This window comes from Geotrypetes seraphini, chromosome 5 (assembly GCF_902459505.1).
Source record: "Geotrypetes seraphini chromosome 5, aGeoSer1.1, whole genome shotgun sequence".
NCBI classification, from domain to species: domain Eukaryota; kingdom Metazoa; phylum Chordata; class Amphibia; order Gymnophiona; family Dermophiidae; genus Geotrypetes; species Geotrypetes seraphini.
The window spans coordinates 88,681,881-88,694,426 of NC_047088.1; the positions used below are offsets into that span (position 1 = coordinate 88,681,881).

The 12,546-nt window shown below is 43.5% G+C and overlaps 1 protein-coding gene across 1 annotated transcript; it reads right to left on the reverse strand.

Moving 5' to 3' along the window:
- Window positions 1-11,217: 11,217 nt before the first annotated feature.
- Window positions 11,218-12,171, reverse strand: LOC117360327 (olfactory receptor 5V1-like). The gene has a single exon (XM_033944024.1). It carries the CDS (start codon window positions 12,169-12,171, stop codon window positions 11,218-11,220), a length of 954 nt encoding a protein of 317 aa, XP_033799915.1.
- Between the last annotated feature and the right edge of the window lie 375 nt (window positions 12,172-12,546).

A 12,546-nucleotide genomic window follows, 5' to 3' on the forward strand; every position in this document is an offset into this window, starting at 1 on the left:
TGTATTTCTCTTGACTCTGACGGAGGTTAATAACTGATTTCTGGGTTTACATATCATATTTTTTCTTAAAAAAAAAAAAGAAAATTCCTTTCTAAAAATATTCTTTTTATATAGTAAATAAATAGATACATAAATAATTAATAGTGCTCAGTGATAGCCAATACGAACTCCAAGAGCACAGGACTATGCCAGTTCAAGAAGCCCTGAAGAATAAGTAGGAGATTTCCAATGAAGTTTTGGATACTGGATTGATTTGGACTATATGTGAACTTTGGACTTTATTTATTTTTATGGATTGCAAGTTTGAACGTTTTTTTGGGAGCATTAAGCACTTTTTGGACTTGGAGGCACTAAGCATTTTTTTAATTTGGAGCACCTAGCACTTTTTGCATCAGTAGCAACAGAAGCCATTTTTATATATTTGTATTGTAAACCACCTACATTATTTATCTTAGTCTGTGAATCAGTATGGTAAGGGGTTTGAACCCAAAAAAGTACGAGAATAGATGGGAAGACCTAAATATGTATGCTCTGGAGGAGAGGAGGGACATGGAGATATGGTACAGATATTTAAATATTTGAAAGGTATTAATATACCGTATTTTCACGCATATAATGTGCACGTTATACGTGTTTTTACAAACCGTGCATAATCTTGTGCGGTATATGCGTGAGCGCGCTATATAAATTTTTTTTACATAGTTCCCCCCCGACATCCGATTCACCCCCCCCTCCGCAGGACCGCTCGCACCCCCACCCCGAAGGACCGCTCACACGCACCCGCACCCTGAAGGACCGCTCGCACGCACTCCCACCCGCACCCGCACCCCCACCCTGAAGGACCACTCGCACCCCAACAGCCTTCTGACCCCCCCCCCCATCATGTAGAAGCTCCTACCGGTGTCCTGCTGCTTCCTCTTGGCGGTCCTGGCCCTTCTGTGAACCCTGCGCCTGCTGCTTTCTCTTCTGGCGGTTCGCCCTTTCTCTAACGTCAAGCCCTCTTGCCCCGCCGACTCCCCGCCACGATCGGGGCAAGAGGGAGCTCAAGCCCTCTTGCCCCCCCAACACGATTGGGGCAAAAGGGAGCCCAAGCCCTCTTGCCCCGCCGACTCCCCAACTCCCCGACAATATCGGGCCAGGAGGGAGCCCAAACCCTCCTGGCCACAGCGACCCCCTACCCCCACCCCGTACTACATTATGGGCAGGAGGGATCCCAGGCCCTCCTGTCCTTGACGCAAACCCCCCTCCCCCCAATGACCGCCCCCCCAAGAACCTCCAACCACCCCCCCAGCTGACCCGCGACCCCCCTGGCCGACCCCCATGACACCCCCACCCCCCTTCCCCGTACCTTTGTGTAGTTGGCCGGACAGACGGGAGCCAAACCCGCCTGTCCGGCAGGCAGCCAATGACGGAATGAGGCCGGATTGGCCCATCCGTCCCAAAGCTCCGCCTACTGGTAGGGCCTAAGGCGCCTGGGCCAATCAGAATAGGCCCGGGAGCCTTAGGTCCCTCCTGGGGGCGGGGCCTGAGGCACATGGGCCCAACCCGACCATGTGCCTCAGGCCCTGCCCCCAGGAGGGACCTAAGGCTCCCAGGCCTATTCTGATTGGCCCAGGCGCCTTAGGCCCCACCAGTAGGCGGAGCTTTGGGACGGATGGGCCAATCCGGCCTCATTCCATCGTTGGCTGCCTGCCGGACAGGCGGGTTTGGCTCCCGTCTGTCCGGCCAACTACACAAAGGTACGGGGAAGGGGGGTGGGGGTGTCGTGGGGGTCGGCCGGAGGGGCAATCGGAGGTTCTTGGGGGGGCAGTCGGTGGGAGGAGGTTTGCGTCGAGGGCAGGAGGGCCTGGGATCCCACCTGCCCGTAATGTAGTGCGGGGTGGGAGTAGGGGGTCGCCGTGACCAGGAGGGTTTGGGTTCTCTCCTGGCCCGATATTGTCGGGGAGTTGGGGAGTCGGCGGGGCAAGAGGACTTGAGCTCCCTTTTGCCCCGATTGTGTCGGGAGTGCCGCGGTTGGCTAGGGCAAGAGGGCTTGAGCTCCCTCTTGCCCCGATCGTGTTGGGGAGTCGGTGGGGCAAAAGGGATTGATGTTAGAGAAAGGGCGAACCACTGGAAGAGGAAGCAGCACAGGCGCAGGGCTCATGGAAGGGCCGGGACCGCCAAGAGAAAGCAGCAGGACACCGGTAGGAGCTTCTACATGATGGGGGGGGGGGTTGGGAGGCTATGGGGGTGCGAGCGGTCCTTCAGGGTGGGGGTGCGGATGCGGGTGGGAGTGCGTACGAGTGGTCCTTCGGGGTGGGGGTGCGAGCGGTCCTGTGGGGGGGTGAATTGGATTTCGGGGGGGCATCAGGCTTTCAGGGTGGGGACAGGACTTCAAGGGGGAGAGGATAGTCAGGGCGGGCGAAAGGAGAGTCGGGGTGGTCAGAGGAGAGTCGGGGCGGGCGAAAGGAGAGTCAGGCGGCGATGGGAGAGTCGGGCAGCATGCGCGGTATACGGGTGTGCATGGTATATAAAAATTTCTGTACATAAATTTGTGTTTTCCGCGCGCTATACCCGTGTGCGCGTTTTACACGGGTGCGCGTTATCTACGTGAAAATACGGTAGAACCAAATCTTTTCCAGAGAAAGGAAAATGGTAAAAGTAGAGGAGATAAATTGATTTTACAGGGAGGAAGTAATGTTAGGAATTTTTTTTTATGGAGAGGGTGGTGGATGCCTGGAATGCCCTCCCAAGGTAAATGGTGGAAAGGAAAACGGTGATAGAATTTAAAAAAGCGTAGGATAAATACAGGAAATTTATAATTAGAAAATTAATAGTATAAATTAAAGAACTAAGTCCAGTACTGGACAGATTTGCACTGTCTGTGTCCCATATATGGTGATTTGGTGTAGGATGGGCTGAGGATGGCATCAATGAGAACTCTACTAACATGGAACATGAGGATATTACTACCCAGACTTTACGGTAGGTATTCTGCAAACAATGACATGATTAGATAGGTTGGAGTGAGCTTGGACAGCAACTCCAGCAGTTGGAACCTAGGGCAGTATCAGGTGGACTTTACAGTCTATGGCCCAGAAATATCAAAGAAAAGAGACAAGTTAATTTAATCATGTATTTTTAATGAGTATAACTAATGGGTAGACTGGATGGACCATCAAGGTTTTTATCTGATATAATTTGCTATGTTACTATATATGGGGCACACCTCTTCTATGATGTGGGTCTGTTGGCTTGTCCACTCTCCTATGCACATTGGACCTGTTCCACTACACACATCATACCACATGTCCAAAGTGCAAGCAAAAACACAAAGGAGTACAAAACTTATACATCAGTTAACCAAGAGAGGAGTAGGGGTGATCCTTTAGTCTTCCCAACACAATAAAACAGTACTATCAGAGGAAGAAGTTGTTTATTATATAAAAGACAAGCTGCGATTACACATCAGTCATACAGCTAACATATATGGAGGTCCTGTAAAGAAATGCAACTGTCATTCCACCTCAAACTGCACTCAGGGTAAGACAAGTGGAAACATGATAAAGGGCTGTATAATGAGCATACACTTGTCATATTGCTCTTTCAGAAGATTCCTTGCGTGGCAGGGGATAAGGATGTGAAAGCCCACTTCAGAAACTAAGCAAGGAAAAACCACAACTGATACACCATATCAGGCAGCAGATATCAGAAGAAGGTGAGTGCCATATGTGCCATATATCTCTGATCCCTATTTTACCTCATATCTGACATTACTGATATTCACTAATATACTGTCACGCAGTTAAACCCATACCCAGGTATCACACCATTTAAATCCCTGGGCTTTTCATGTTACAACAATTCAGAAAACATACCTGTACGGTTCTGAGCTATTTAATATGCTGGCGGCATTTCCCCAAATTTTAAGAGACAGGAAGAAAGAAGTGTGGGGAATTCTTTTTTTTAAATTATTTATTTATCATTTTTCAATTAACGTATCAAGTATACACTTGTACAGAAAGGTAAAGTTAAGCAGAAAAACTAAGTACATTACAAATTATAATACTAATATAACCAATCATAGTAAGAAATTTATAGCTTAACTTCAGCTCAAGTCCTCAAAAAAGGATCCAAGAAGTAGAATTGGCAAGAAAATTAATAAAAGGACATTAAAAATATGAAGAAACAGGGAATTCAGTTAGCTGAGGAAAGATATCAAACAATTCAAAGAGTATTCATGTTGTCCCTGATTTCAGGCGAGCTGCTGACAGGAAGGTTGACAGTAGGCTAGGATCAAAGAAAACATATTTTTGCATTTGATACTGTAAAGTATCAGGGTAAAGTAAAATTATTCGCCGATGACGCCAAAATATGCAATATAGTAAGGGAAAATGATTTGCAGGATTGTATGACGCAGGACCTGCTTTCATTGGAGAACTGGTCCTCAACATGGCAGCTGGGCTTCAACGCCAAGAAATGTAAGGTCATGCACCTCGGTAGCAGGAATCCATGCAAAACCTACACCTTAAATGGAGAAACGTTGACCAGGACGATAGTTGAGCGAGACTTGGGAGTGATCATCAGTGCAGACATGAAGGTTGCAAATCAGGTGGAAAAAGCATCATCCAAGGCAAGACAAATGATGGGATGTATCAATAGAAGTTTCGTAAGCAGGAAACCTGAGGTCATATTGCCACTGTACAGAACCATGGTAAGACCTCACCTGGAGTACTGTGTGCAGTTCTGGAGGCCACATTACCGCAAAGATGTGCTTAGAGTCGAGTCGGTTCAGCGGATGGCCACTAGGAATATTTCGGGGCTCAAGGGTCTCTCGTATGAGGAGAGACTGAATAAACTGCAGCTCTACACTCTGGAGGAACGCAGGGAGAGGGGAGACATGATTGAAACGTTTAAATACATCACTGGTCGTGTCGAGGTAGAAGATGACATCTTTCTACTCAGGGGACCCTTGGCCACAAGAGGGCATCCGCTCAAACTCAGAGGAGGGAAATTTAGGGGTGACATTAGGAAGTACTTCTTCACGGAAAGAGTGATAGGGCACTGGAATAAGCTTCCGGAGCAGGTGGCCAAGGCCAACAGCGTGCTTGACTTTAAGAATAAATGGGACATCTACGTGGGATCCCTACAGAGGCCTAGCAAGACAATCAGACTTGATAGGGCGGGTCAGTAGAGTGGGCAGACTTGGTGGGCTATAGCCCTTTTCTGCCGTCACCTTTCTATGTTTCTATGTTTCTATCACACATTTACATGGGTGACGAAGGAAAAATGTCGCCTAAGAGCAATGATACCCGGCTTTAAGATCAGAAATTCACGTTGACGTTTCTGTGTATCCCTTGCCAGATCTGGAAACATTTGTATTTAGTATCCAAGAAATTATTTTTGTTTATTTTTGAAGAAAAGTCTAAGTAACCAATTTTTACCTGGTGCTAAGGCTACTGTGAGAAGTGTTGCCGGTGTTGCCACTTCCCTGTCCGAAAGTTCCAATATCATTGTAATGTTTAGTGATTATTGATCATCTTCTTGTAATTTTAACTGTCCTACTCTTTTTATGGGTAAATAGTACACCTGGGTAAGTGGCGGCAACAAATCCTTTGAAATTTCTAAAACTTCGATCATATAACGTTTTAACATGTCTTTAAGAGATATTGTTGCTACTCTAGGGAAATTGATCAATCTAAGATTATTATTATGGGAAAAATTTTCTAGAGACTCTAATATTCTTCTCAAGTTTATATTCTCTCTCACCAATGTTTCTGGAAGTTGTTTGGAAGCTACTGTAGAATTTTTAAAGTCTTGTAATTTAGTTTTAAGGTTTTTAATATCAGTTTCTTGACTATTTACTTTATGTTCCAGCTGAACCAGCTGGGGCTTAATTGATTTAGCCAGGTCCCCCACAAGGTCCCAGATAGCATCGAGAGTTACCTCTTAGGGTTTCTCTAATGTAAAGGAAACTTCTTTATTACCAATTTCAGCTTTCTCACCAACTGATCTCTCCTCCTGGCCGAGACCCTCCTGGTCGCGATCCACCCTCGAAGCTGTTGAAACCTCAGGCTCTACAAGACTCTCCTGCAAATGCAGGGAGCCCAATTCCATGCTCCCTTCTCTGATTTCAGTAGCCTTCGGGGAGAGCAGCATGCCGACTTCTGGTTGCTCCTCCGCCCGCAAGGAGCTGGTGGTCTGAGAAAGAGGGGGAGGTACTCTAGCGTCGAGGTTCAAAGTGGTCTCAAAACCCAAGGAATTCACCTCTGCCTCGCCTCTATGGAGCATCTCCAATGGGTGTACCAATGCCCCCTAGATTTCCTGCATCTGGCGCAGGAGTTCCTCAATGCTGCCGAGGTTGGTTGGGCCAGGATGCCGCAAGGCTCCAGCAGCGCTACGGCCTCTCCTTTTTGGCATACTTAAAGATAATTATCTTTTTAATGTGCAGATCAACAATGTCAAGTGAGCATCTGTGCCGGACCGCTCAGCTAACAAGTCCATCCGCCATCTTGGATCACCACACCCTCTTCTAAAGGTTTCTCAAGTGTGGGGAATTCTAACAATATGTATATGAGGTGTATTGCTGCCAAGGTATGCCACATCAGATGCAAGGGCACAAAATGCAGCTCAAGTCATCACTATGCTCTACCTCAGGGGTGCCCAAAAGGTCGACCGCGAAGGCAACATGAGTCGATTGTGTTGCCTTCACATACTACTAGCTTCCCGACTCAGAAGCACCAAGCCAACCAACTTCCCCCACACGATGTCAATTCTGATGTTGGAGAGGAAGTCCTGAGCCAGCCAATCGCTGCCTGGCTGGCCCGAAACTTCCTCTCCGACTTCAGAAATGACGTCGGGGAGAGGAAATCTGGTTGTCCGGACGCTTCTGTGTGGGGAAGCAGAGAGAGCTTGGGGCGGCGGTGGTTTATAGGCCTGTTCCCCGATGGCAGCGGCAGTGGCTTGGGAGCAGGCAGGAGACAGAAAGAAGGGGGAGCAGGGAGACAGAAAGAAAGAAGGTTAAAAGAAAGAGAGAAAGACAGAAAGGGGGTCAGGAAGACAGAAAGAAAGAAAGACAAATATAAAGAAAGTGGAGGGGGCAGGGAGAGAGGAAGAAAACGTTGGCGGAGGGAATGAGGTCTGGAAGCATACAGCAGACTGAAAGAAAGAAATATTGGATGCACAGTCAGAAGAAGAAAGTGCAACCAGAGACTCATGAAATCACCAGACAACAAAGGTACGAAAAATGATTTTATTTTCAATTTAGTGATCAAAATGTGTCCGTTTTGAGAATTTATATCTGCTGTCTATATTTTGCACTAGGGCCCCCTTTTACTAAACCGCAATAGCAGTTTTTAGTGCAGGGAGCCTATGAGCATTGAGAGCAGTGCAAGGCATTCAGCGCAGCTCCCTGCACTAAAAACCAAGGGAAGGGGTATATTTTTCTATTTTTCTATAGTTGTTCCTGAGATGGCATTGCATAAAGTAATCTGCCTTGACCTCTTTGAAAACCCTCAGAATATAAATGATAATTAACATTTCTCAGCGTACAGTGTACTTTGTGTTTTTTTAAAATTTTATTGTTGGTAGATCATTTTGACTTGGTCATTTTAAAAGTAGCTCACAAGCTCAAAAAGTGTAGGCACCCCTGCTCTACCTGCATACATATATCAATCAAGATCTGTAAGTGCCTGTAAGTGCGGCGGTAGACATCCTATAGCCACCTAACTTAAATGTTTTAATTGGTGATAAACGGTGCGGTAATTGAGCATGTTGTTTAAAACCAATTAAAAACTGACTTATAAAAACTTGAAGCACCTAAGGGCACCTCCAAAATGGCTACTGTTCTCCCATCTACACAGGTGCTTTATGACGCCTAATTTCACTGTTGGCATGGCTAATGCCTAAAGTGGCATAGGCATCATAAAGCGTCTCTGTAGCCACAATTCTCATGAAAAATAGGCACCAGAAATGTAGGCCTTTACAAACCTGTCCTACATTTCCGGCACCTACCATTCATGAAGCTGCGATTCTAGAAACAGTGCCATTGCGTTATTGACATGCGATCGGAAGCAATTTTTTTAGGAGGCCGCTAACAACAGCGCTGTTTATAGAATCCAGCCCACACTGAATAACCAAAATAATATTGTACCACATGAATTTCTCATATCACCTATAGGATGGCATTCAAGCTGTTGTTCCTCCTATGGAAGGTTTGTATGTAGGGAGGATGTGGTTTGATGGGAAAGGGTGTACCCTATGTTGGGGGGAATCTACTATATATTGTTTATATTTATACATCAGAAAATACAGTATACTGTAGTTTTACACACGTATGACAATCAAGCTGTTCCTCCTGTATATTACAGAGAAAGGGAATGAGACTTGTATACCACTTTTTTGTGGTTATATTTTCAAAGCAGTTTACATATATACAGGTACTAGTTTTGTACCTGGGGCAATGGAGGATTATATAATTTGTCCAGGGTCACAAGGAACAGTGCTAGGATTTGATCCCACAACCTCAGGGTGCTGAGGCTGCAGCTCTATCACTAGGCTTATATGGATGTCCCATGTCTCCATTTTAGAGTGAGAAGAGACTTGACTTCCAAAATGGCTATTATACAATCACATGACATCTAGTCAGAAGTGGGCATTACTTGCCCAGAAACACATAGCCCAGATGGTACTAAGGTGACAGAAAATATCAACAGACAAACCTTACTGTATTGCAAATGTGACTACATGCTCGCTATAAGCAACTTATAATGTGGATTTTGCAACAATCTGGTTAGTCCCATATGTTTGTGATACCTGACCTATGATACAATTAATTTCATCAGGCAATTCCCAGATGTCAGGCATGAAATCAATTATGTCTGACATGGGCAGTCGCTATGATGAAACTGGCCATAATCAGTTCTCCTTCCATGTGATCATAGTCCTCTGCAGCAAGACAAATCTGCATGAAAATGAACATCCAAAGGTGACTGCCAATGTACAATGATAGGCATTCATGACATCAATGTTCAAATGATGCCAGATGAAATGTTTCCAATGGCTTATATGGATGTCCATGTCTCCATTTTAGAGTGACAGTGGGACATACTAATAGGCAAGGAAAATCCCCTTAAGAAGAGACTTGACTTCCAACATGGCTACTATACAGTCACATGACATCTAGTCAGAAGTGGGCATTACTTCCCCAGAAACACATAGCCCAGATGGTACTAAGGTGACAGAAAATATCAACAGATTTACTGTATTGCAAATGTCACTATATGCTTGCTATAAGCAGGTTATTATGTAGATTTTGCAACAATCTGGTTAGTCCCATATGTTTGTGATACCATACCTATGATACAATTAATTTCATCAGGCAATTCCCTGATGTCTGGCATGAAATCAACTATGTCTGACATAGGCAGTCACTGTGATGAAACTGGCCATAATCAGTTCTTCTTTGTGATCAAAGTCCTCTATAAACATTTCCTGCAGCAAGACAAATCTGCATGAAAATCAACATCCAAAGGTGGTTGCCAATTTGCAGACATAGTCATTCATGACGTCAATGTTCAAATGATGTCAGATGAAATGTTTCCAATGGCTTATATGGATGTCCATGTCTCCATTTTAGAGTGACAGTTAGTCATATTACTATGCAAGGAAAATGCCCTCAAGAAATGAGATCCTAACCTACAAGGGAAATTTCAAACAAGCTGAAGTGGAGTTGCAGATCTACAAGGTGCTACAGCACCAGGACTCATTGGTGGTCCAGAAGGGTGCCATTTTGAATCAATTGGGCATTGCTCCTGCTAAAGACCTCCTGGACCCTCAAGGACCATCCAAGACACCCCAATGACTCGTCTGGGCACTATGAGGATTCCCCCAGACTCCTAAAGAACCTCTCCATAAACCCCCTGGAAAATAAATATAACAAGGTAGCCCTTTGAGAGGCATGAGTGAAGAGAGGGTAAAGTGAGGGAGGGAGAGTGGGAGCTTAAACAGCAGGCAGCCCTTCTGCTAGTGAAGGGCTTAAGTCAGAGAGGCCTGGAAACTAGGGGAACCCTGCTACGCCAGTCCTGGAACATCAAGTTATAGCTTTGCAACCCAATGCTCCTGGGATATGGAAAAAAAATGCAGCTGGCAAGGTGATTCACAAGTGATGTTATTTTCTTGTTCCAAGATTCAGAAACCTTTGGTACTGGAATACAAGAGTTTGCTGAATCCCACAGGGAATCAAGGTACAGTAAAACCTGAACTTTTATTGCACCTTGATAAATTCCCCTAAATTAATTAGGTTTAGGTTTTTTTAGAAATCCATTTGAATAAACAGTATAAAATTTGAACAAGTATAATGCAACCTGCATGCAAAAAAAGTGCATAGTAATTTTTTACAGCATTTTATCCTTGTGAAGTATATTTTATATAAGAAAAATGACTCATCTAATTGTATGACTTGCAAATTGTATGTCCTACAAGCTGTATACACTTTTATTTAATATCTTATAGGCAATAAGAATTTTCAGAAGTTTAGTTTAGACAGAGTTGGGGAAAAAGTTGCAAAGTACATACATACAGTAATTATTGAAATACACATGTATATGTATAGAGGGGCTGATTCTATAAATGGTGATAAAGTTAGATATCTAAGTTAATTGGCAAAACATCTTTAACAGCCTCATAATCAATTTTAAAAAAATCAAATCGGCGACAAGTGCCTATCTGATTCTGTAAAAGATAGGTGCCTATAACAATGCACTTAGCGGTGCTTAATGCCCAAGTGGGCTTTTCCATGGGCAGAGTTTGAGTTAGACACTTCTAAGCATGATTCTCTAAAAATGTAGATGCCTGTAATATAGGCCTTTAAAACCCTTGCCTATGTTTCAGGTGTCTAAGTTTTTACATAGGTGCCACAAGCTGTAAATCTGTAAACGGTGCCTAAATGTGACTGATATGCAGCCAGCACCATTTATTATAGGTGCTGACCAATATAGGTGCTATTCATAGAATCAGACCCAGAAAATATTTCTACATTTACACATTTCTCAATGCAATTTGAGTAACAGAATTTGTGTGAAACCAGAGATCATTGTAGAATCCTGCTTTAAAGAGACAAATAGAGCACCTATGGTATTTGTACAATGTGCCTACAACAGGTGGAGGTTTTTTTTTTTACATCTTATTTAGGCATCATGTTATGAAATTAATTCCCATTAATCAGGGTGCAGCATTTTATTAATTCCGGAAGAAAAATAGTTTTCTGTTCTTTACTTTCCATAAACTTCCTTTCAGTTCCTTATTTCTCAGGCTGTAAATCAAGGGGTTGAGCAGTGGAATTGCAGTTATATACACTACAGTAAGCAGTTTGTTAAGACCCATGGAGTAAACAGATTGAGGTTTCACATACACACCAAAAGAGGTTCCATAAAATAATAGAACAACTGTGAGGTGAGAGGAACAAGTAGAAAAGGCTTTTTGCCTCTCCTTAGCAGAACCAAGTTTTAAAATTGCAGAAATAATGTACACATATGATATAATTGTTAATATGAAAGGAGTAAAACCAAATAGTGGACCTTCAATATAATTTATAGTTTCAATGAGAGAGGTTCCTGAACATGACAGAGTCATCAATGCCGTTACATCACAGAAGAAATGGTTGATTTCATTGGAGCGACAGAAAGAAAATTGTGATAGTAAAGTAACATGAGGAACTGGATCTAAAAAGCCAATAAACCAGGAAACAATGGCTAGGATTGTGCAAACATTCCTGTTCATAATGATAGTATAACGCAAGGGTTTGCAGATGGCAACATAGCGATCGTAGGCCATGGCAGTGAGAAGGTAGAACTCGGTACTCGTGCAGAGCAGGAACAGGTACATCTGAATCATACACTGTATAAAAGAGATGGTTTTATTTTGTGCTATGAGCACTGCTAAGAGTTTAGGCATTGTGACAGTCACATAACAGATTTCTAAAAAAGACAAGTTGAGGAGGAAGAAGAACATGGGGCTATGCAAATGAGGGTCAGCACACACAGTGGAAATAATGAGAAGATTTCCCATCACAGACAGTAGATAAATAATCAGAAACACAAGAAAAAGGAGGAGCTGCATCTCAGGAAACTCAGAGAATCCTAGAATGATGAATTCTGTCATTCCAGTGTGATTTGTCTTTTCCACTTCTCCCATTCTGATTAGCAATTGGAACAAGAACAGTCAAAACAAAAAGTAAATTAAAACAAATATGTCTATTACACATGATATTTCTTTATGATAGGTAAGTTATTTTAGCCAACTAAAATTCATTTTCAGTCTCGCTTTGCTACACTGAAAAATATTGCTGACTAATAATAATAATAATAATATAACAGTTTATATACCGTAGGACCGTGAAGTTCTATGCGGTTTACAATAATTACAAGATGTTACAGATTGAATGGATTTAACAATGTTCTGCCGGTTAACATTGATTGAAAGATGCTACAAGTTGAGTGGGTTTAGCAAAGTTAGAAATTAGTGATTAACAATTCTAGGGATCAGTTATTGTGGGATGAAGTTAGTTGC